At 35.6% G+C, this 20,840-nt stretch overlaps 2 protein-coding genes, 1 non-coding gene and 1 pseudogene across 5 annotated transcripts; 3 read left to right on the top strand and 1 right to left on the bottom strand.

Moving 5' to 3' along the window:
• Positions 1 to 4,943: 4,943 nt before the first annotated feature.
• Positions 4,944 to 6,140, bottom strand: LOC108984325 (protein NONRESPONDING TO OXYLIPINS 2, mitochondrial-like). Its single transcript, XM_018956240.2, has 3 exons — positions 5,912 to 6,140; positions 5,705 to 5,823; positions 4,944 to 5,221 (listed from the first exon to the last, which is right to left on the bottom strand). The coding sequence occupies exons 1-3, from the start codon at positions 6,058 to 6,060 to the stop codon at positions 5,202 to 5,204; spliced, it is 288 nt and encodes a 95-aa protein (XP_018811785.1). The 5' UTR covers positions 6,061 to 6,140; the 3' UTR covers positions 4,944 to 5,201.
• Positions 6,141 to 7,941: 1,801 nt separating this feature from the next.
• Positions 7,942 to 10,828, top strand: LOC108984323 (annotated as a pseudogene).
• Positions 10,829 to 17,068: 6,240 nt separating this feature from the next.
• LOC108984329 (50S ribosomal protein L27-like) lies at positions 17,069 to 19,260 on the top strand. 3 transcript variants are annotated; one of them, XM_018956249.2, is made up of 5 exons: positions 17,078 to 17,302; positions 17,410 to 17,463; positions 18,075 to 18,190; positions 18,288 to 18,412; positions 18,592 to 19,260. In XM_018956249.2, the coding sequence occupies exons 3-5, from the start codon at positions 18,109 to 18,111 to the stop codon at positions 18,826 to 18,828; spliced, it is 444 nt and encodes a 147-aa protein (XP_018811794.1). In that variant the 5' UTR covers positions 17,078 to 17,302; positions 17,410 to 17,463; positions 18,075 to 18,108; the 3' UTR covers positions 18,829 to 19,260. The 3 variants fall into 3 exon arrangements, with proteins under 3 accessions (XP_018811795.1, XP_018811792.1, XP_018811794.1); XM_018956250.2 differs by having other exon boundaries at positions 17,069 to 17,945; XM_018956247.2 differs by lacking the exon at positions 17,410 to 17,463 and having other exon boundaries at positions 17,076 to 17,302.
• A 1,332-nt stretch (positions 19,261 to 20,592) lies between these two features.
• Positions 20,593 to 20,664, top strand: TRNAQ-CUG. The gene has a single exon. It is a non-coding gene; the product is annotated as a tRNA-Gln (tRNA).
• Positions 20,665 to 20,840: the final 176 nt, after the last annotated feature.

Genomic DNA, 20,840 nt, shown 5'->3' with positions numbered 1-20,840 from the left:
CTTTATACTCAGACTCGGTAGATGATCGAGCAATGGTGGGTTGCTTTTTGGAATCCTAAGAGATGAGATGTGATCTAAAAATATATGAAACACGACGTTAATAATAATTATTCTAAGAATATCATAGGCATAATTGCACGTTGCTCTTTAGAAAATAAGACTAATTAGTCTGGATAGGATATTAAATATTACCATATGAATAAAAATAATTAAATCAAATACACTATTCGAGAATCGTATCAAATGCTTTTTTTTATTATTGTACATTCATTTAAATACAATCTTTCTTTTGAGGATAAGCATTGGCATCTGGTTTTTAAACTGTTTTTTTTCTTTTTTACAAATTGTAACTTAACACGTCTTAAATGCTCTTAATTTCTTGTTCATTTTTTGCCATTTCTGTTACAGAATCCAAGCAAATCCCTGACCTTTCCAAACAAGAAAACGTGGAACACTGAAAGTAGATCCTTTACTCTCGCATTTCACGTTAAATGCACATGGAGCTCACGGACACAAGCCCCCATAGGATAGAGAGCAGCAGGCAGTAGGGGTGGGCAAAATTTTCAACATTCGATCTCTGTCCGAGTTTCGACGAAGTTCCAACTCCAACAGAGTCAAAATTTATAGAATTCAGAGTCAGAGTCGGAGTCCAGTAATCGGAGTTCGGGTTCAGAGTCGGAGTCGGGCCCGCATGGGCTTGGAATTCCAAACTTTAACTTTTTTAAAAAATAAGCGGAACGACGTTGTTTCGTGAAGGGGTCCAAAACGCCTTCTTCCCTCCTTAGTTTTGCATGACAGACTGCTCCTCACTTTTGCAAAACTCAGTTGAGCTCTGAATGCCGTCTATCGTCACCTAAGGCTGTCGTTTGCGACTCTGTTGTCACCAAAATAATTGTAAGAATGATTTGTAACTTCCTCCTCCAATAGATTTGTTGTTCTTCTGTGTAATTGTAAAATATGAAATGTGATTTGTAACTCCCTTTGTGAAATGTGTATGATTTGTTGTTCATTTCAACTTTTTTGTTAATTTTATTTAAATGATTTTGATTTTTAGGCTGTGAAATTTAAGAAATGAGAGATTTAGCTTTTGTAAAAATCGAGTTTTTTGTTTCAAGTGACGTTCGCTCGAGTGGCGCTCAAGTATGGCTTGAGCGAACGTCATATAGATTGTTTGCTCGAGCCTTCGCTCAAGTGTGGCTCGAGCGACAGCACAAAAATTATTCGATCGAGCCTTCGCTTGAGTGTGGCTCGAGCGAACATCAAACAGATTGTTCGTTTGAGTCTTCGCTTGAGTGTGGCTCAAGCGGACATTCATTTTTTGTGTGTTTTATTTATTTTTAAAATCACAAACACGATTAGACACATGTGTTTTTCCTTTTCAATGTATTTCCAATTTGTAGATAATTATTATAACATTTAAAATGACGGTTGTTTGTTAATTGTTTTAACGCCCATTGGAATAGATACCGTTGATGCCGAGAGTTATAGGCTTGAATTAGGTAACTTTATGATTTTAAATGATTATTTACATAATTTTAATATTTTCATTATTTAATTTATAATTTATACGATTTTGTAGATCTAGCTGTAAACTCCAGACTAATTGTAGATGACTAAGAGTTTGAGACCGACACACCATGGGATGATTACCATCATGCAAAACTCTTCAGAGTTAGATGTGGAGGTGAGTTCATAATATCACTTGGCTGATGATTTAGAAGTCTATAGTTAAATGACTAAAGAAAACATATTGCATCTGATCAATAAAAGTTAAAACTTCATGCAAGAAAATTGGAAATCACTATCGAGTCATCGACTCAAATGCATGGACTGTCCAAGATTGATGTGGGGCATTGTGGCTATTTTATATCTGAATAAAATCTATGACATTATTTAATATTTTGGTGCTGTAAATTTAAATTTGTTGCCATTTGTAATTTTAAATTTAAGTTTATGATTTACGATTTGTAGTTTGATTTAGTTATTGTATTTAAGTTTTAGCTTTTTAACTTATTTTTTTACAGCATTTTAGATTTTTTTAATTATTAAACATATTGGGCCTATCGAAGTTTATTTTTTCAGTAGGGCAAGTGGGTCTGAGTAGGGCAAATGGGTGTAAAAAAGCCCATTTGCTACTCCAATTAGAGCTTTGAGCTCCAACTCTGAGCCCCGAACTTCGATCGGAGTCGAACTTCGACTCCGATCGAAGTCGGAGGGAATTTTGACCTCCGACCCCAATCGGAATCGGAGGTGGACGGAGTCAGAGCCCACCCCTATCAGGCAGGCCCACACTCTCTAGTAAGTTGGTATCCTCGTTTTGAGCTTTTTCAAGTTTTAAGTTCATTGAAAGAAATTGTGAGATAAAAAACCTCAAAAGATCTAGGCTTTGTTGACCATCAAACCCTTTATGGGGCTTGATGCAATTAAATCGTGTTCTCCTAGAAGGATCTAGTGGGAACCCTACAATGATGAAATGCTTTGACATAATTATGCCGAGCAATGCTATTGCAATTTTTATGATTCTGGTGTGATTAGGCAACAAGTTTTAAATAGTTTACATAAATGTGTAGCATTAAGATATGATTAGATTGACAAAATCAAAGATGAAAAACAAAGTTTCTCAACTATGCCCACTGTGAGCTCAAAATTCGATTCAAGGTAACATGATGTATTGGGTTGAGCATCGACTCAATCGGACTCCTAATTTCATGTCGGAGTTCGACTCCAACTTCAACCACCGCAGACTCCGCTCCGACGGAACTGGAGTGTATTTGGAGCCACAAACCCCAAAATCTAGAAGCAAAATATCACCCAAAATGCATTTGTACACTCAAATTAACATCAACAAATTGACAGAGATCGAGAGATGGAGATGAAGCGAGAGATGGAGATCGAGAGTAAGGGACTTAGGAGAGACAGAGACAAAGAGGCAGAGGAAGAGGGACTTAGGAGAATGATCCGGCTGCAAGTGGCAGTTGTGGCGATGGCAATGGCGAAGGGAACACATAGGTGGCGACGGGAGAGTGAGGTTGCAAACAGAAAAGGCACTACCTGAAGAAGAGAGAGAGAGAGAGAGAGAGAGAGAGGCGGCGACGGGCTGGGTGAACGGTGGCGACGGGATGGGGGACCTAGGGTTTCTTAGAAGAGATCGAGGGGGGGTGAACTCTGAATGTTTCCAAACACTAGAAGTGATGAGATCAAACGAAGGTTGTTAACTGTTAAGTTTCTAAACATGTGAAACGTCGTCATTTTACCCTTAAAAAATTAAAAACAACGTCATTTAATGTAAGAGAAATGCTTGGGAGCAGCCGGAAGCCGCAGCACACTGTGAAGATATTTTTTTTTTTTTTTTTTCACCCCAGCACGTTGAGTGTGCTGGGGACTCTACAAACAGTAGAGTGTGATTTAGATTTTTTCTTAATGTAATAGTGTGGCTGTGGTGAGGTGTTCAGAGTCAAAATGGTGTCTGTTTTGGGCCTGGCTGCGAGGGTTTTGGGCTTCTAAACCCTCTTTTCCCCCATAAACCAAACCCTTATCAATTTCAATCTTTGTTTTAACCATAATTTTTTTTTTATTTTTGGGTTTTATAATTTTTTTATCACTAAGTTTAATTATTAGTATTGATTATGAACAATTACTATTTAACTAGTGCCTAATGTCTAATTACATGTTATTATTATACTATGCTATTACATGTTATTAACTCATTTTAATATTTTATACTAATGTTTAACTTATTCCTATTATATACTTATACTATAGTGTTTAATTACATGTTATTATACAAAACTTAAAAGTATTACATGTTATTATATTAGATTCTAACTTAATTATATACTAGACTTAGTATTATATGTTATTATACTAGTGTTATTATACATTAGTATTACATGGTAGTCATAGTATTATGTTTACATATACTAAAGTTTAAACTATTATTAATCAATCTAGTCTATTTATATTATAGTATAAATATATTATTTTATAATAATTAGGTCATACAGTAGTCATACTACTTACTAGTATATTATTGAATCTAACTAAATACATACATTCTATTTATATAAAATATATATGATTAATATATAGAAAAATACATATATCAGAGTCGGAGTTGGAGTTGGAGTTGGTCCGATGCCACCTCCAATTCTGACTCCGACTTTCAAACAAAAAGAAAAATCCGACTTTCAAACGGACTCGGATTTTTGAATTTTTGCTCAACCCTAATGATATACGACCCTTGTGTTGCAGGCATTATGGATAACAGGGATGTGAATCAAGCAAATCACATCTGCACTTCCAATGCTTCAATGCAGCAAAAATCTGATCGCCAAAAACCTATGAATGTCTTCTCTTTATAGAAAACACCAACAGTTAATAGGGAGCTAGTACACTGAAAGAGAAAATCACTACATATAGTCATGAAATCACATATCTGCTATGCCTGAAAACCTATACCTTCCACAACACATTCAGAACTTACCGTCATATAAATGGCAATTTCCTTCACAAAGCAAAGCATCTTGAAAGGTCCATACCAGAAGCCTAGGAATGACCCAACTGAAAAAACAGCTCCTCAAAGAGCCTTCAACAACATTGTTGGATACAAAGCCTAGGCTCAGTGCCGGGTCTAACCAGATGGGATGCAAAAACACAGCAGCACATCTCCCACATGTTCAAGTTACTGCTTAGAGCAGGTACTTGTCACTAATGTGTTGTAAGTTCTATACAGTGTAGACAGACAAGTAACTCTATCTACCTTATACCAAGAAAAAAGAAACATAAAGTTTAGCAATATAACGTTTTAAAGATGAATTAGTAACAATAATCTATAATTTTTTTTATAAGTTACAATAACCTATAATCGTAGTAAAAGTCAAGTGAAGGTGTGAAAACTATAGAATTTTGGAGAATATATCACCAGTCCTCATAAACACACCGCATTTAACAGTAACTTAAAAGGATATTATAACTCAAAGTACCAATGACGTATCCACATGATCCATGGCTCTTGAAAAATCAATAAAATCAAAACTTAAAAAAGGCAAAATATCTTTGAAAGTTGGGTAAAGAAGTTTGCATCTACTACTGCTCAATACAGATTACAAAAAATTAACATTAGAAGGCTTTCCTCCTATCCACGGAGTGATGAAGAAATATATCCTAGCATTTATTGTCCCAAAAAATCCAGCAAGACCCTGTCACAATGGCATTGCAAGTCCTGTGTCAACAAATTGGAGAACAGGTCAGAATAAACATAATTACATATGAATAAAGATACAAGAACGGGTCAGAAAGAAGTAATTAATCACATTTGACTACAAAAATACGAATCTACATGAAGATGTATAATGTTTTTGCCTTAATCAGCATTATCCTTGTTAGATTCTAGGGAAAACTAAAAATTAGAAAATAAGGATCAGGCTATAAAAGTATAAATGATGATTCCTTTTTTAAGTAATTTCCCACAATCATATCAATAATAGCATTGAGTAGGTTACCCCACCAATAAATACACGAATCAAATTTAAAGATCAAGCCCACATTGAAATTGGTGATTAAAAGCATTAACCACCCTTATTTCGCCAATATTCATTGCATATGAATATTAGTAGCACTGGATTCATACCATCATTAAACATTCGGTAGAAACATGTGAGTATCATCGAAAGAAATATGAGGTGAATGAAGCTATACGAAGTACCTTGAGAAAGACAGCTCCAGCAGGAGGAATCGACGGCGATGCTGGATTTAAGCCGAGCACAAGCAATGGCGCTGTGAAGTGGCATCATTGACTCGATGCTCCCCAACACCGAAACAATCCTAAAAAAATAGCAAAAGTCAAATAATATAAATACCGATTACAAGTATGAGATAACTACATAGGCAGAGATGTTGCGGAAGTTTATACCTTGAAGCGCGAGGGATGGCTCTCGTCGATGAAGAAACCGCAGGAGAGGGAATGGGTTTCGGGCACAGGGATTTAAGGTTTGGAGTTTTGGAACGAGCGGCGAGGGACCTCGAACCAGCCGTTAGAACTGATCTGGAGAACGAGGCCATTTCTGGTTCAGAGGTTCATGTGATTGGATCGTGGGGGCCTGAGGAAGGCAGCTTAAACCCTACCCACGAAAATACAATTTAGATCGGGCGAAACGACGCCACGTAGGCACGTAAAGCAACCTGTTTGAGTCTGATTGAAAAGGGTAACGTGGACAACCATTTTTACTGTAGATATGCTCCCATCCAACCATTATCGTTTATTTTTGTAAATGATATAAGATGAATTAAAATTAAAATTAAAAATTAAATAAAATATTATTAAAATATATTTTAAATATTATTTTTATTTTAAAATTTGAACAAATTAAATTATTTATTTTATTTTATATAAAAATTTAAAATAATTATAATAATTAGATAAAATAAAATGAATTGGAGATCTTTGTACAAACTATGCCTAAATCTAAAGTAAGTGGCTGTTCATTTGTCACCGGCTCAATCGTTGGGCCATAAATGATAAATCCTTAATGTATCTTGAAAAAAAAAAGTTAAATAATGTAAAAAATATGATAAATGTTATAGATCTAATATAATAACGACGAGTGAAGTACAATTCTTTCAAAAATAAATAATATAATGGTCTCATTTGATGAGATAAGAAATAAATACTAATGAGATATTTTATAAATACTAGTGAAATAATTTGAGTTGAGATATTTTATGGGATTTTGAGAAAAATGAGAGGAAAATGTTGAATAAAAATATTATAAAATTTAAATATTATTAGAAAATAATTTTTATTTTAAGATTTGAAAAAGTTAAATTCTTTTTTGTGTTTTGTTTAAAAATTTATAAAACTTATAATGATTAGGTAATGATTAGATGAAAATTTTAAAAATTTGAAATTTAAAAATATTTGTGTTTGAATGATGTTTAAATATTGAGATGAGATAAGATGGATCGAGACTATCTGTAAAACCAAACAAGACCTAATTGATGTCACTTTAAAATTTAACGATTTTATTTAAATTTTTGTTCTAGACCTCAATTCACAAGCCACCCTTGTTTGTGAATTTTCTAAAAAAAATCCCAAACTTTCTAAAATTTTAAAATCATTTATTAAAAAACATCTCAAATCATATAGGCACATATTCTTTACATTTGAGATGTACGGCTAGAAACCCAGATGAGACTCTGTGAATGCCATATTTCAAATTCCAAAATGAAGTCGACGGGCTTACGGTGGGCAATCCTAGAAAATGGAGTCGACGGGCAATCGTAGAAAAAAATAGAAAAAAGAAAAATGGAGTTCAGCGTGGCTTACGGTGGCGATTGTGGGAGTCGATGATGTTCAGTGGTTGCAGCTGCTGGAGTTCAACAGCTATCCTTCGGTGGAGCTTGAGTTTTGTTCAACTGAAAGAGAGGAAAGCAGCAGGCAGCAAGATTGTAGCAAACATCATTTGCACAATTTTTCTTCACTTTTTCTTCTTGCGCGAGAGAGCAACAGGCAGCGAGAAAATGAATTATTTAGTCTAAAAATAATATTTAGCCAGGCCAAGGGGCTGGCCAGATTTGGCCAGTGAAATGATCTTGGGCTATAATTATTATTATAATGGATTATTGTGCAACTTAGGTAAACATTAGCAAAAAGTTGGCTTTGTTGAGTCTAGTAGTAGTGCTCGAAGTTATAATATTATGAAAATAATGAAATTTCCATATAAGGTAGAAGCTAAAGTATACTTATCAAAAAAAGAAAAAAGAAAAAAGAAAGGTAGAAGCGGAAGTCTTATAAGTTTCATAGTTTTGCAACAATTTCATCGTGGATAGTATGCTAGGTCCCCGTCGACAAATGTTAATGACCTAAATCCTAATCTTTTGTTGTAAGGAGATGGATATTGATGAACATTTATGAAATGATATTGCAGTGCGACACTTCAGCAGATGTACCACGAGTCCAGTGGTGCACCGAGGATTGTAGTATATATCGTGATGGTATGCTAAAAATTGTGTAAACTGAGACAAGGATAAGAATATCAGAGCAAGGAAAGTTTGTAGAGGTTTAAGGTAAAATGTTGTGTGACCGTATGGATTCAAATATCTGTTATTGTGTCCGAAAATTCTGTAAAAATATGTTTCGAGCTCTTGATTTAAGCTTTAAGATAACTGTTAGGTTTCATAAAAAAAGGCATTAGGTTCATTTTGACTTAACTCAAGGAGGAATCATTCTGCTTACTTTGTATGAGCTACCTCCCAAGTTACCTACCCCCTACACAATTTGGGCTGCAACAGGCATAATATTTTCTCTGAAAATATTATCAATATTATTTTGTTTACATTATTATCATTAATGCTCTAATGATTTTTCACCATCCAATCAATGTGTTATTTCAAGGACTTAATTTCGATCTATGTGTTCTTGTGGCCCTCAATTTGTGTTGGATGTCACACGGTCTAATGCGTTTTTCTCTAATATTCCATTGGTAGGTTGCTCCTGGACAAGCATTGCTGGGTTCACACAACTATGGGCAACGGTTTGGTGCTCACCCATATAGCACCAAAAAAGGTTTGCTTTGCTCTTCTGGTTATATCCATGCTTTATGTATTAATTAAGATATTTTGAAGAGAAAATCCCAGAGAATTGTGTTAAGGATGAATTAAATGTTAGATCTATAAGTTATATGATATGCATAACCTTGTATGATTCATATTGTAGGCTTAAAACAATGATACTGATTTATGGTTGTGTAGTTGTTAGCCTCTTTGTCATGACCGGCTGAGATAGTGGAGAGGATTTTTTCTTTTGGTTGTGAATTTTTAAAAGAACTTTACCAAGAGGGGGGACTTAGTATTTTATTTTTTCTTGTTGGACTTAATAACCTATCCTAAAGCCTCTTCAAAAATCACCTTGGACAACCTTATCATTTTTTATTTTCTCACTGCCTTGTTTGAGCTATTGTTGTACTGCATAAACTATATTTTTTTATATATGGTTTATGTATGTTTCCACCTACTACAGATGATGAAGAAAGAGAACAACTTACAAAGGAGATTTCGAAAGACTGGAGTTCTGGTATGTACAACACGAATTGGGGATGTTGGTGTTTTTTATTTATTTAACTCATGTTTCTACAATGTGTAATGTACAGTTATTTGATGCTTTTGAGTGATTGCAATTTTTGAGCGAAGCATAACACATTGTTTTTCATTGAAATGGTTCGGGGACTAATGCTAACACTCAAATACTTCTTTGATAAAAAAAGTTACTGTAAGTGTCTTTACACACCATCCTATTTAAAAAAGTGTCTTTCTACACCAGTTGTTCAGCTTGGATTGCATAAAGTTGTGATATAAATTTCTAAATTTTATTTTGCAGATCAATTATCTATTTGAGAAGGGCCCTTTGAGCCCACGATTTCGTAGTGAACATGCCCTCCGACGATGCCCAACTGGAGAGGAACGTTGCATTGCATGCAAACTCTGTGAAGCAATAAGAGTTGATTATTTTTCTAGTGACTAATCTAGTTTAATTGACATTTTTTTTTTTGAACCAAACCTTGGAGAAGTAGGGCATGAGGATTGTAGTATTTTATCTCTATCACCTGCAGACACACACACACACACTCACACACATGAAGTCTTTTGGGCCCTTGCTGAATTAGCCTAACACTATATAAGTATGGACTCATGGGTTGGCATGGGCAGTGCTGGCCTAATCGTCTTAGAAGTGCCTAGAGACTGGGCCCTATGGTTGCATTTAAAGATTCTCATTTGATATTTGGAACCATGCATTGATTTCTGGCCAGTTTGTCATATGTGCCCCATTTAAAGTCTCTGACTTAAGTATGCTGTACATATTAATTTGCACACAAACTCTGAGTGCGTTGTTCCTTTAGATTTGAAAACCTTAGAAGTTGGAGATGTGGATATGATCATCCATTATTGATTAACGGTATCCTTATTCTGCCATGCTGCTTTTATTGCTGACTACATCCAAAAACTTGTTAAAACCATTACAATCCGGTGAGGAATCCCTAAGTCTGAGATCTGTATTTGCTTGATACATGGAGTTAGTACATTGATCCAAACAAGAATACAAGAAACTTGATTTAGCCCAAGTTGAAATCATTTCGTAGGAATAAATAATATTGGTGAATCGAACTTGTTGTAACAATTATTTGGATGTGCGCAATACATTCTCTTGCTGAGCCGTCAACCAGTTTATTCTGGGCTTATTGTAAATGAATGGGATTAACAAATATTTAAAAATGAATGTTTAATCAATGGCGAGTTTATGTTAAAGTTCATCTCAATATACTTTTCTAATGTAATTGATGTGGCTTGGTAGCGGTATGTCTTTTAATCCCACAAGGCAATTGTTGTTTATTTGATATGTCCTGTGCAAGTAATCACTATTGAAGCGGAGGAGCGAGAAGATGGTAGCCGTAGAACTACTTGGTGAATGATCTTGCTAGCTCTCACCCCATTATCCCTCTCTCTCTCTCTCTCTCTCTCTCTCTCTCTCGCATATTTGTATTTTTCCAGGTATGACATTAACATGACAAAGTGCATCTATTGTGGATTCTGCAATGCCCTGTTGATGCCATTGTTGAAGGGCCCAATTTTGAGTTTGCAACATAAACTCACGAGGTTAGTATGCATGCTTTTTGCAAAATCATAGGTCAATAATCCAATAACAAACTGATCAGATTCTTATCTTTCTCCATTGTTGCAGGAACTTCTCTATGACAAAGAGAAGCTGCTTGAGAATGAGGACCGTTGGGAAATCAAGATCGCAGAGAACCTCAAATCTGAATGTCTTTATCAATGAATGTTCAATCCAATTTTTCTCTCTTGTTGAGAATTGCATTTTTTTCACTTTTTGCCAATGTAGAAACAATAAATAGATCTGTGTATGGGTCTTGAATGTATTCTTGGATTGCAAGCTTTATTTTTTGTTAAATACATCCTGACGCGATGGATAAATTATTAAAATGTGAGGGATACCATTTCATTTTGCAGAATCTTGACATTTGAGAAATATCTTTGGACTTGGTGGTATCTATCTACGATTTGTTCATGGTGGCCATTGTTGAAGAATGAAGCTATCATGCACCTCCCTTTATTTTTTGTTGAAAAAAGTTACGAGTAATGCTAGATATAGTCTTAGGATATACAAGTCATGTGTACTCCTTTTGAAAAAAAAGTAGGATTTATTATTAAAAAAATAATTTTTTTGTGTATTATAGATTTCTCTACTTTTTCCAAAAAGAGTGCGGAGCTTGTATACCCTAACACTACAAATATAATTTCTCTTTTCTTTTACATATGATTATTTACTTTTATATAAAATTATCATAATTCATTAATTTTATAATAAAAAAAATGTCTCTGATTTTTTTTCCTTTTGGTCTACCGCTTTCTTAATAATTTTTTTTTTTTATATATTGGAGGTATATGTAGAAATTCTATTGCTTAAACCTCCTTTTAGCCAAGTGTGAAATTCGTTTATTAATTTTTTTTTAGGAAAAAATCGTTCATTATATGCTGTTGGGATACAAATGCATTGTATCATTTGAGTCAATTTACATTTTCAAAAACAAGATACTATCATTTTTATGTGATTCCTAATAACTGAATAATTATTTCTCTTCAACTGTTGAAACTTGGAAAAGAGAGGGAGAATTAGCATATTGTAAAATGAAATGTGGTTGGGTCCCCCCTATTTTGGCCAGAGACAATCCGTGTTTGATCAAAAATCTTCTGTTTGGGCCATTTTTTGGTCCAATTCCAAATCTTGGGTGGCTTTCCTTTCCTTTCATTTCATTTTCTTTCCATGCTATGCACAAACAAAAAGAGAGAGGAAAATAAAAAGGGTCTGGAGAGCTACGAAGAATCAAGCAAAATCAAAAGCAAGAATTTGGGAGTTTTCTGCCCCGACCAGGCAATCCTATCTGTTAAGTGTGATGCTATTATGGTGGGAAAAATAAGGAATTGATTGATTCAAGGTTATCAGCCTCCAGAAAAATAACAAATAACTACAACTTCACTGTCTCCTTTTCATTACTTTCAAAAATATTTAAAGACAATTACTAACTAATTTACAGTAATTTTGACTAATGGCCAAACTAATAAAAGACCATTAAAATTAAACAATGATCATCTTAGAACCCACGACTTTTAAACTAAACAGAACAAGGACTTAGTCATAAGACCATTACACCAGGGACACGATTAACAACATAAAACTGACAATTAATACCAAACTGACTCAGCAATAGAACAAGGGATGAACTGGACAATCAACTGGCCCAATTGGGCTTGGTCCATAACATTTCATTCCCCTTACAAGACCTTGCCCACAAGGTCAATGAAGTCTTTAGCCAATTTGTGATAGCCCATCCACGACACATCTTCGACAACAAGCTCCCTTCATTTGACCAAGACTTTTGCTCCAGCTTGATGATGCCCGTTTCACCATGTGACGGTCCAAGATTAATTCTGGCTCTGGTTTATAAGTTTTATCAGCTGTGGTTGGTGGTAACGGTGATGAATGAACGTTGTTGCTGCCCAATTTCTTCTTTAAGTAAGAGCATGCATGAAAAATGGCTTGAATCCAATCGATACGCAATAGTGCCAATCCTCTCTAGAATTTTGTAAAGGTCATAGAAACAAAGATATAGTTTTAGATTGCGCCGAGTGACCACTGTCTGCTGTCGATAGAGTTGCAACCTCGGGTAAACATGATCTCCAATTTCAAATTCACGTTCTGTTTGCCTTAGATCTGCAAAACTTTTCATGCGTTCTTGTGCAAACTGTAAATTCTGTTGAAGTAGTCGACTGATTTCCTCCATTGTGCGCAAAGTCTCGTCTACAGCTTGAACTTGCATTATACCTTAAAAATAAAGGAGCAACCTTTTGGGGGGGGGGTAGCCATAGAGAGATTCAAAATGAGTTAGTTTAGTGGAATAGTGAAGGTTGGTATTATACCACCACTCTACCAAGGAAAGCCATTTTGCCCAATTACGAGGCTTGTCTGTAATAAAACTTCTAAGATATTGTTCAACACATTTGTTGACAATTTCAGTTTGACCGTCCGATTGTGGATGATAAGCCGAACTGAACTGTAATGAAATTGCATCTTAAACAATTCCTTCCAAAAAATGCTAGTGAATGTGGGATCCCTATCTGTAACTATGGAGGATGGCATACCATGGAGCTTGAAAATATTATCCATAAAAATGTGGGCAATTTTAGAAGTTGTGTATGGGTGAGTGAGGCATATAAAACGGTCATACTTCGTAAGACAATTAACTACCACCATAATAACACTGCAGCCTTGGGATGTAGGTAAGTCTTGATCAATAAAATCCATAGAAATATCATGTCATACCTTTGTTGGAATAGGGAGGGGCTACAAACAGACTGGAATGAAGATGTTTTCACTTTTATTTTTCTGACAATTGTCACATTCCTTGATAAAAATTTTTATATCCCTATGTAGTCCCTTACAATGCACTAGCTGAATAAGCTACTCCTTTAAAGGAGTATTAGCACCAACATAAATTTGTCCCTTATAGAAGATAATGCCATCCTTCTTAGTATATTTGCTATGATTAACTCTGCTCAGTAGTGTAATCAACTCGGGTGAGGTGGTATAGTCATCTTTCAATTTTGCCAACCATGTAGCCACTGATGTAGTTAAAGCAAAAATTTCCCCTTCATTTTGCCTTGATAAAGCAACCGCCACATAGTTATCATTTCCTTTTTTATAATGAACTTCAAAATCATACCCCAGTAATTTAGTTAACATCATTGCTATGTTAGGGTGCCAATACGCTAATCCAACAAATATTTGAGACATTCTTGGTCAGTTTACACAATAAACTTCTACCTTAGAACATTTGGTCGCCACTTCTTGATAGCAAGAACCAAAGCCATTAATTCCTTCTCATAAGTAGATAAATGTAATACCCTTCCCCTTAAAGCTTAACTCATGAATGTAATGGCTCTTCCAAGCTGCAGTAACACGACCCCAATTCCACAAATTGGCGCATCACACTGAATGATAAAAGGCTTAGTAAAATTTGGGAGCGCTAAAACTCGTGGGGAAGAGACAGCTTGTTTGAGGGCCTGGAAGGCTTTTGTTGCTGAGTTAGACCAGATGAGGGAATTTTTTTCTAAGTAAGGCAGTGAGAGGGGCTGCAATTAGGCTATAATTCTTAATGAATTTACTTTAATAAACGTAAGGCCAAAAAATCCTCATAGGGAGTTGATGTTTCTAGGTAAAAGGCCAATGGAGCATAGATTCAATCTTTAAGGGGTCGGCTTTAACACCATATTTAGAGATTAAATGCCCTAGGTAATTAATTTCATAACATCTAAAATTACATTTAAAAAATTTAGCAAACAATTGGTGCTATTGGAGTGTTTCCATACTAATTTAAGGTGATGTACATGTTCTTCCATAATTTTAATTCAGACAAGAATGTCATAAAAAAAAACAAGAGAAATTTTTGTAAAAATGGTCGAAAAATGTCATTCATCAAATTTTGAAAGGTTGCCGGAGCATTTGTAAGGCCTAATGACATTACTAAAAATTCAAAATGACCATCATGGGTATGAAAAGCTGTTTTTGGGACATCACTAAGGCAAACTTTGATTTGGTGATAACCCAACCTTAGATCTAATTTGGACAAAATAATAGCCCCATTGAGTTTATCCAATAACTTTTTCACTACAGGAATAGAGAATTTGGCCTTTATAGTTTCTTTATTAAGAGCCCTATAATCCACACATAGATGCCAACTCTCATCTTGCTTACGAACCAAAAGAACAAGGGAAGAAAATGGACATTGGCTAGGATGGATAATTTATGAGCTAAGCATTTCTTGGACAATTTTTTTCTATTTCTATTTTTTAGAAGTAAGGGTACCTATATGGACGAACATACACTAGTTTGGATCCTTTTTGGAGCTCAATGTGATGATCTTGATTTCTTTTAGGAGGCAAACTAGTAGGAGTGTTAAAGACAAAATGAAATTGATCTAATAAGGCTTGTATTTGAGGATGAGAACTAATAGGAGAATTTAGAGAATATGTACCTTCAATGAGCTGTATAATCAGTCCCCTTTTGTCAGATTTAGCAGCCTTCCCAAATTTCTTACCCTCCATTAGTGTCAATATAGTAGGTGCTAGGCCTTGAAGAGTGATGTTGCTGCCCTTGAATGAGAATGCCATGAAAAGCTGAGAAGAATTCCACAATATTGGGCCCAAAGTTTTTAACCAATGCATACCTAAAACCACATCGCACCCACTTAAAGTTAGCACATAAAAATAATCATAAAAACTGATACATTGCATTTGGAATTGAACTTGCTTAGTGATCTCATCGCTTTGTAGAGCTTCTCCATTTGCCACCTTAACAGATAATCCCAAGGTGTGAATGACATGTAGTCGGGCCTTGGATATAATTGAAGGATCTATAAAGTTGTGGGTACTTCCGGTATCCAAAAGAATGATCGATCACTCCAATACTGTGAATTTGGCCCAATAGACGCATATTTCTTGGGTTTGGTGAGCCTATCATGGCATGGACAGAGATTCCTATTTCCGTCACATGTGTTTCATCCTTAACTTGCCTTGAACTGGACACACCCTCCTCAATTACCACAGGAGTTGATTGAATATCTTCCTCATCACCCGAATCTTCACACTTTGTGATAAATAACTTAGTTGCACGGCACTTATGCTCGAAGCCCACTTGTTATCACAATTATAACACAATCCTTTATCGCGTTGTTCCTTCATTTGAATGGGTGAAAGTTAATGTACCGGTACAACAACCTTTGGTTCAGTTGCTGGAAGTGCCAATGATGTCTTAGAAGGATTGGGACCCAACCTTGCAACTCTCCTCAGGGTAGCTACATTTTCCTCCTGCATTTTTTGCATGCCAAATGCACATAAAAGTGTTTGAGGATGCAACATCTGAACCATAACAGATGTTGCATCACATAGTCCTCCAAGAAAACAACTAAGCTTGTAAGGCTCCTCCAAACCACGAAGTTGGTTTGAGAGAATCTCGAACTGACATTTATAAGCCTTCACGGTGGTAGTTTGTTGCAACTTTGTCAATGCTTCCATGGGATCAACATGAGCAATTGGGCCAAAATGTACAAGCAAGGCTTTCACGAAATTATCCTGCTAGTAATTCTGCCTGAAGTCTCCAAATCTCGAAATCATGTCAACATCTATCCTTCCACGTGAAATGAAACCAACAAAATACAATGGTGAGGATTAGTTTGATGAAAGCAGAAAAATTGATTGGCACGATAAAGCCATCCATTTGGGTATTTCCCATCAAATTTGGAAAAATCCAACCGAAGTGACCTTGGCTGTATACTACCAGTTTCTTAAAAATTGGAGTTGTTTGTTGTGCTGTGAGAATCTTGTGGTGATTCCTCCTGTCTTTTTCCAACTTGATGAACCAACATATCTACATTATTAGCTACCACTTGCAACTGATGTGCCAGGCTATCAACCATCTATTGTAAGGATTTCTGGTTTTTTTTTTTTTTTTGGTTATACCTCTTGTGTTTGCTTGACTGAATTCAACAATTCTGACAAGTGGAAATACAATGTACTAGTGTTTCCTTCTTCCATGGAATCGACCGGCTCTGGATACCATTGTTAAGTGTGATTATGGTGGAAAAGATAAGAAATTGATTGATTCGAGGTAATCAACCTTCAGAAGATTACCTCCAGAAAAATAACAAATAATTGCAACTTCCATATTTCCTTTTCATTATTTTCAGAAATATTTAAAGGCAATTGCTAACCAATTTACAATAATCTCAGCTACTGACCAGATTTATAACAGGCCATTAAATATACGAACCCAGCGATAGAACAAGGGATGGACTGGACAATCAACTGGGCCAATTGGGCTCAGCCCATAACACTCTTCTCTCTCCCTCCTTCAGTCATATCCCCAGTCTTTTTTTTTCTCAAACCCAAGACCAAGGCCCAGCCCGCATACCCATTCTTAAAGCCCCATTTTCTCGTCCTAACCTTTCCTGCGCGCACCCCCTCTCCCGATCTCCTTTTCTCTGCAGCCAAACCGCCGGCCTCACGCCCCCCAAGTTGTTGCTGCGCTGCCGCCGTGCTCCTCCACGCCATCCGATCCAGTGGCCCAACCGGCAAGTCTATTGGCCTTACTCTCTCTCCGTTCCACTCTCTACATCTCTTCTCTGCCCCAATCTCTCCCCCTCTGCACTTGTAAGCCGCGCCACCCACTACGCCGCCGGTAGGTCTTTTTTTCTCCCGCTCGGTTCTTCTCCAGATCTCTCTATCTCTCTCTCTGATCCGTCTCAGCGCCTTTCTCATCGTGATTCCGTGCTGTCACCGCCGTAGCCGTCTTTTCCACACCGCTGCGGAGCCCTTGCACCAAATCTTCGCCTTAAACCCGTACGCCACTCACACTCTGCTTTGATCGTGACTCCGCGCCGCGCCGCGCCGCGCCGCTACACCGAGTCCTTGTTTGAATTCAGTCCACTCCATTTTCATTCATTTTATTGGTGTCGTTAGATGATTGTTACCATGCTGGGTTTTGTGCGATTCATTTTCTGGGACTCTTTTATTTCTTTGATCTTGTGCCCTTGTTACGCCATTGTCAGTAAGCAGGAGCTAGATCTGGTGTTGGAGGTTAATTCATAGTGTCTAGCGGCCCCCAGTTTTTTTTATTTTTTTGGAGGGGGGGTTCTCAAAGGGGTTCGTGCTGACTTCTGATTCACAGGTGTAGCTATCTAGTTCAACAACATAATAGCTAAAAAAGGATAATATAAAATAAATATGAAGTGTGAGAGAGAGGACAAGAAAACAACAGGAAGTTGGATGACATTGTAAGATCATTAAGCTTGGAGAAAATTTGGATGCAAGTCACCACTTGGGTATGTTATATAAGTAAAATGATGATTGGTTTGTATGGAGCACCCAACTTTTATTGTTTTCCAACGCTCCTGTTTTCATTGTTCAATTGTTGCGATTTTTGTGTTGTTATATGGGCATTTTTGTTTCAGGTTTTGTGCTTCATCGTATTTTGGAATCAAGAAGATGAATTTTGCAGCATCTTTATGCAGGAGATTGAATCTTAGGGAGCTGGTTACTAATGCTCCCGTTTACAGCAGTGCTAGTGGTACGATTTTATACTACTTTGGTGGGCAGGCTACTTAGCTTCGCGAATGTGTTGAGTGTGTCTATTCTAATGAATTCACTGTTTCTGCTGAATTTAGGGGTTTCTGTGGATGGATTGAGTTTGATGTTTAGGCGCTGGGCTACCAAGAAGACCGCAGGATCCTCAAAGAATGGAAGGGACTCAAAACCTAAGAACCTCGGGGTGAAGAAATTTGGTGGAGAGGTAACTGACTCTTGCATTAAATAGAGTTATGTTGCTTTAAATAAAGTTATGACAGAGAGAAACAATAACGATAATAAGAACAATAACAAAAATGAAAAGATAATTGGTGGTAACCATAATGGCCTTATGAAATCAGTATTTTTATTTACTTATGGTTGGATTCTTTTGTTAATTTTCAGAGAGTAATACCTGGAAATATCATTGTACGACAGCGTGGCACCCGCTTCCATCCAGGAAACTATGTTGGAATGGGGAGGGATCATACTCTTTACGCTTTGAAACAAGGCCTGGTGAAGTTTGAGCGAAATAAGCTAACTGGAAGAAAATGGGTACATGTCGAGCCCAAGGAGGGTCACGTTCTTCATCCTGTGTACAACACAGAAGCCGTGGCTCCAAGGCTACAGACAACGGCCTAAATCTCATTGTCCACATCATGTGCTGGAACTTGCAACTCTTTGACCCCAAATAGTGTCATTTGAAATTTTGTAGGTCATTTGAAATAGTGTCCTTGCGTATGCTTGAATGAATAATGAAAGACTGCTTTAGAATGTAATGCGTATGCTTAGTAAATTTCATGGTCTGGGAAGCTGTGTGGCTGAGTTTCATGTTGTTTTTCCTCTGTTTGCCCCATGTAAACTGCATATGCTGTATGCAGTTTATGTTTAGACTAGGTGTCTTCCGGTTAAAGCTTGTGAAGATAAATGTCTATCGAATTGCGTTCGGAGCTCTTTGCATGTGCTTTGTACAGTGTATATAGAAAAGGGCAAAGATAGTTAGTAGTCTTTGACATGTTATCCGAAGATGTAGGAAGTGCTGAGAATAGAATTGGTTCTGTCTGTAATTCTAAATTTGGACTCAACTACTGGTGGCCTAATCCGACTAAACCCGACCTTCTTAAGCACTGGCATGTGCATCTTCAAAATTTGAATAAATATAGCTTGAACGATTGCATTGTAGTAGTCAAACAATAAAGACTTGAAATGTGAGCTACAGTATTTGAGAGTGTTTCTTCATATTAATGTTTAAAAATTCAGACCCAACTACTTTGATATTTTATTCTAAAAGTCAGACCCAACTAATAGTTGAGAAATAAGTTGAGAAAAAATAATAGTTGAGAAATAATAATTTAAGTAAAAATTAAATTATTAATTAAAATATGGTTAGTATAGTTACAAAATATGAAAAATAATAAATAATAAAATTATTATTAAAAATAATATTATATTATTTGACTAATTCAGTATAAAGTTATGTCTTGAATGGTTTTAAATTTATAGAAAATATATACTTTTATCTAAATTTTAAAAATGATTTTAATGAAACTAATACTAATGCTAAGCTAGAAGAAATGGAAGAGAGAAAAATAAATGTATAAAGAGAAGACAATGAGTAAAAATGAAGGGCACTACTACACCTATCAAGGGTGTAGGACGATAAAAGTCACCGATAAGGTCATTGGAATTTTTTTTATGTATTTTTTTAAACCCTTTAAATATTTAAAAAAAATTGTAATATTATTAAAAAATACGTAATTATTCATTAAGTGAAAAAGAAAAAACAGACAATCAGACCCATTTCGGGAGCCAAAGCATTTTCCAAAAATGAATTGAATTCCGTGTCTTGAAGTGTCTTCTAATTCCACCTCGAAATTCGATCAGCCAATGGTAGGTGATTGATCTCATTTGTGTAATCTAAAACAATTATTCTAATAGCATTCAAATTAGGTTTTCTATAAAAAAAATTTTTCTCTCATTTCTATTTATAAATTTAACTATTTAATATTTTTTTCTTATGTTTTAAATTATTATTATAGTGAATATTTTAAATAAAAATTTAAATTATTTTTTTACGGGTTTGATAATATTTTTAAAATTATTATTTAAAACTATAATAAATATAGGTATAAGAGAAAATGTAATTGATTAGAAAAAGAACGTATTTTATTTATTATAATAAAATATTAATAAAAGATGATTTAGGGGATGAATAGTGGTTCCTTATATTTAGGGAATTACTATTCATCCCCTAAACCAAAATCCTAAAATAGGGAATAGGATGGGAGAGGGTTTATGAGTTTTTTCCTAAATTATTCCCTATAATTTAGAGATAATAGTGATCTGTCTAAAACCTCGTAGCTTAAAAATAGAAAAGCATATAATTCTTCGTGATGCCAGCAAACAGGTCCCATGGTCTAGTGGTTAGGACATTGGACTCTGAATCCAGTAACCCGAGTTCAAATCTCGGTGGGACCTTTTGTTCAGAAGCGTCTTTTTAATTTTTATTTTTTGGCTGATGTGACAAAATGTTCTCCTTAATTTATTCATTTTTAGTTTCTTTTTGCGAATAGTATTTTATTAAATAAACTAAAACAAAAGAGATAACCAAAAAAAGGGATGAAATCTCGGACTCTTACCAAGAAAAAATACCG

This window comes from Juglans regia, chromosome 16, assembly GCF_001411555.2.
Source record: "Juglans regia cultivar Chandler chromosome 16, Walnut 2.0, whole genome shotgun sequence".
NCBI classification, from domain to species: domain Eukaryota; kingdom Viridiplantae; phylum Streptophyta; class Magnoliopsida; order Fagales; family Juglandaceae; genus Juglans; species Juglans regia.
This window is presented reverse-complemented; position numbering and strand designations above follow the sequence as displayed.